General features: G+C 53.1%; 1 protein-coding gene across 1 annotated transcript in view; it reads left to right on the top strand.

Annotated features, from left to right (window-relative positions):
* Positions 1–4,314, top strand: part of GPR144 (G protein-coupled receptor 144) — a gene marked incomplete at its 3' end in the record, with an annotated part of 21,524 nt that overhangs the window by 3,262 nt on the left and 13,948 nt on the right. The window contains exons 5-10 of the mRNA XM_010132530.1: positions 1–74; positions 559–644; positions 1,014–1,295; positions 2,559–2,670; positions 3,057–3,191; positions 3,485–3,605. Coding sequence (XP_010130832.1) covers positions 1–74; positions 559–644; positions 1,014–1,295; positions 2,559–2,670; positions 3,057–3,191; positions 3,485–3,605 — 810 coding nt within the window. The remainder of the gene's footprint in view (positions 75–558; positions 645–1,013; positions 1,296–2,558; positions 2,671–3,056; positions 3,192–3,484; positions 3,606–4,314) is intronic.

The following is a 4,314-nucleotide window of genomic DNA, read 5'->3' as shown; positions in this document are numbered from 1 at the left end:
TGAAGTTGGCAGCAGTGGATTCAGTTACGCATCTTGTTTGCAGTCTTTGCCTTTTATCTGTCGCTACAGCAAGGGTACAACATCTGTTACTTATTTATTCATTCCTTCCACGGCATTCCCTCCTGGAGGTCCTAGCTAGGGAGATGGCCAGTGATGGGGAGGCCTCGAGGCTGCTTTGAAGCGATCGCATGCAAAACCCGCTGTAGCTGTGACTTTGCTTCAGCTGCACACACTCCAACGGGTTATTCTGCTGTTCTCCAGTTAAGCAGAGTTTGTACCCAGTACATGGCTTCTGGATGCAGTGCTGTAGAGTGCCTACCAGTCCAGGCATCTCCGGACTCGTTGGCCAGGGGCACCTGGGGAGGAGGCAGAAAAGAAGCGTTAGACTGCCTCCCAGATGGGATCTAGAAATAAAACACATCTGTGAAGTCTCCTCATCCTGACTGTCCTACAAACCTACCCACCATCTGAGGACCATTCCCCAGGCTTTGAACACAGCATCTGTTAACCACGCTGCTAGACACCACGGCAATGGTTGTGCTGTTGTTTTATCGGCAGATGCGTACTGGCAGCTGCAGAAGGCTCAGCTGGAGTCCCGCCATTCTCTTGTTGGCCGTATGACCTCACTGGCAGAGAAGACTCGGGTGAGTCCTGTAGCCCCAGCAGTGGCAGCTGATGCGGGGATCAGGCAGGAGCTGTTGGGGTGGGCTTGCTGGCACACACTGGTGTTTGAGGTCCCTGCCAGCAGTTATGCCTGTGGCCTTTCCTGAGCTGCTCTTGAAAGTGTGACCAATACAGTTGGAACTCGTGCTGTGGTGAAACAGAGTGTTTCTTCAGGTTGACTCATCTTACTGAGGTTGAGAGGCTGGACAATAGAGTTCAAAATGTCCAGGCAGATCTCCTTCCCCTAAGATATTCTGGGTTGGCCAGGCAGATGTCATCACACCAGGCATAGCTGATGATCAGGCAGAATCGGGGATCTGCACTGAACTAAAACATCTTTTCCGTGGCAGATTCCTGAGAACGTCTTCACAAGCGATGTCCAAGACATGAACCTCTCTGTTGCTGTTGGTGCTCTGGATGTCTTGGCAACTGTTCTGAGGGAAGGAGAGACATCCGTGCTAGAGTCATCTGACCTCCTCGCCGTGCTTCAAATACTAAAGCAAGTTTCTGATATGGAAGTCCAGGAGGGAGAGGAGCTGGAGATGCTGGAGGAGTTGGGCCAGAATTACATGGAAGTGACTGAGCTAATCTTGGAAGAGCAGAATATTGAAACATGGTCATCAGTCAGCCAGGTAACAGTGTCACCAGCAGTCTGGCCACTGCGTGCCACATGTTCATCTTGTTGTGTGTGCAGGTCTTCGGCCTGATGTATGACCACAGGCTGAAGACCCGTCTTTGCATGGTCACCTGTAGCCTTTCTGGATGTATTCTGGAGCTTGAGAAAAGGCTGCAAACATGGGCATGCCATGCTCAGGCAGGGGCTGGCTGCCTTGCTATTGCCTCATCTCTTGGAGGTGCAAACAAGTTCTTCTGCAAACAAGTGCAGTCTAATGGTGTCTTCCTTGCAGACCCCTCCAGTGGTTGCCTCAGCTCTGAGCTTCTCCATGTTGTCAGCCTGGATTGACAGGATTATACACAGTTTGCAGGTTCCTGGTGCTTTGTAGATTCCTTGCTCTCATGGCAGGGCAATGCCCTTCACTTTACAGTTTGTTGTATTTTCCATGGGTGGGCTGCCAAGGAGCTGTCTGCCATCAGCCCCCACGCTGTTCAAAACACCATCAGGCTTTTGTGTGCGGGATTTCCATCATCCCACCCCCGCTAGGATTTTCTCCATTAGCTTCTTCCCTTCTCACATGGGTCTTTTGTGTCTGTTGTATGGTCTACAGTCTCCACCTGTCCCTGGGAAATGTGTGACGGTGTCTGGCCTGGCCAGTGCTCCAGGAACCAAGCCAGGGACCTCCAGAGGCGAAAGGATGCTGAATAGTTCAGAGTTTATCTCATCGCTTAAACTTGCTTAGGTCTCCGTGGCCACAGTTACTCACAGCTTCCCGATAGTGGCATAAAACCAGCTCTGGCCCCAGGTAGCTGATGCAGCAGATCTATCTGCTGAGGGAGAAAGGGTTTGAGTTTGTGTACTCCAGGGGTGGCACTTGTGCTGCCCAGTGCACACACAGCCTTGAGCAATGGGGCCAGTCACACGCTCCCCTTCCAGCAACCGAGACTATTTCTGGGTGAAACATTTTCCAGGGAGAGAAGGTGGTTGTTCTATAGCTCTGTGAAAATCAAGAGTTATGACAAAAATCTACTTTCTTTCCGGAAGCTAACTTAGTTATTTATTTCCATGCTGTTTTAATGGCTTTTTTAAAGGCCAGCAAGTTTCCCTCATTGACTATCTCATCTGCTTTCTAGGAACCGGGAACATCCTTTAGTGAAGAAACCAAAGAAAAGCAAAAGCCTTGAGTCCCAACTTCCCATTTTCTGCCAAGGGCCTGTGAGCTGTGGGAAGTGTGAGCTGTCAGGGCAGGTGATCTCCACTGTTCTCTCCCTGTGTGCAGGTTGTCAGAGGGCCCATGGCTGTTGTTGAGCTCTGCGACAGAATGATGTCACACTTAGCCCAACTGCCGACCACAGGAAGGACAAAGATCACGATCCAGCATGGGAACATTGGTGCGTGGCACTGGCAGGGAGGACATTTCACCAGGACCCAGCATGGTTGTCCTGTCTGGTTCCCCACGCAAGTCCACTCCTGGCACCTCTCCCCCTCTGGTTCATCTCTTGGTAACCCTGCAGCCTTCTCCCCATTTCCTCCATGCAGAAGTGTCACAATGTGGGGGCACCTCTCACACTGTGGATTGTAAGAGGATTGTAAGAAACCTTTGGGCACCGGAGGCAAGCTAAGCCCAGATACACATGGTTTGCATGGAAAGGGATCTGTCTGCGGCTGCCATGGGTCTTGGCTGGGCTGTAATCTCCTTGTGGTACTTTGCTGTAGCAGTAGCTCTCAGGGAGGCTGAACCCTGGTTCAGTACCTGATTTTACCCCTCTCTTTACAGGGATGGAGGTCAGGAAGCTGGAGCTGAGTGAATCAGAGCTGAGCAGCGAGACGTACCTGGTCCAGACTCCTGAGAAAGGCAGACAGGATCTCATTGAAGTTCCTGCAGAAGAACTGCAAAGACTGAAAGTCAGAGGTAAGCTATGATGTCTGTGCCCCCTTGGGTCACCCCTTGGCACTTCATCATCATCTTCAGCAATGGCACGAACTCTTTACCCTGCACACATGCAGCATGGAGAAGTGAGAGAGGAGATGCCCTTGGTGAAAGGGAGATGGGCCGTGCAGGAGGGGTTGTCTACAGCCTCCCTGCAGACACAGCTGGGAGCTGTGGGTGCCCTGGACCCCCAGATTAGCAGTAGTGCTGCAGCATGGGCTGCCCAGAGCTGCCCTGTGTGCCTGCACCCCTCCTGGAATGCTGTGTCCCTCCAGGTCTCCGCAGAGTCACGGTGAAAAACATGTGGTTCGACTACAGCTCCCTGCAGCGCTGCCTGTCCAGTGCTGGCAGCAGTGCTGTCCCCCAGGACGTGGCTGCTTCTGACGGAGGACAGAAGTGAGTGAAACAGAACCCCCACACACACCCCAGGGCTGCTCTCTCAGCGCCACAGGAGAATTCATTTCCACTGAGCTTCTCTGTGCCTCTGTTTTCGGGTCACCTCCACCCTGCTCCAACCCATCCCATTTGTCCTTGTCCCTGTTTTCTCCAATGTGCATGTGGAGACCAGACAATGAAAAGGGGCTCCCAAGTCAGCGTTTGGTGAGTGCAGAGGTCCTTGGCACACCTCAGCCTGAGCTGTGCGGCCAGCAGGACCAGGGCGGGGGTTGTCCCCCTGTACTCGGCACTGGTGAAGCCACATCTTGAATCCGGGGTTTGTATTTGGGCCCCTCACTGCAAGAAAAACATTGAGGTGCTGGAAGAAGGATAACAAAGCTGGTTCAGGGTCTAGATCACAAGTGCACTGAGGAGCGGCTGAGGGACCCGGGGGGGTTGAGCCTGGAGCAAAGGAGGCTCCGGGGAGACCTTCTGGCTCTGACAACTCCCTGACAGGAGGGTGCAGCGAGGGGTGGAGCTTCTCCCCAGGAACGAGCAACAGGATGAGAGGAAACAGCCTCAAATTGTGTGAGAGGAGGTTTAGCTTGGACATGAGGAAGAGTTTCTTCCCCGAAAGGCTAGTGAATCCCTAGCGCAGGCTGCCCAGGGCGGCAGTGGAGTCCCCATCCCTGGAGGGGTTTCCCAGCCGTGTGGAGGTGCTGCTGAGGGA

Source organism: Buceros rhinoceros, unplaced genomic scaffold (assembly GCF_000710305.1).
Source record: "Buceros rhinoceros silvestris isolate BGI_N320 unplaced genomic scaffold, ASM71030v1 scaffold17073, whole genome shotgun sequence".
In the NCBI taxonomy this organism is placed as follows: Eukaryota; Metazoa; Chordata; class Aves; order Bucerotiformes; family Bucerotidae; genus Buceros; species Buceros rhinoceros.
This window is presented reverse-complemented; position numbering and strand designations above follow the sequence as displayed.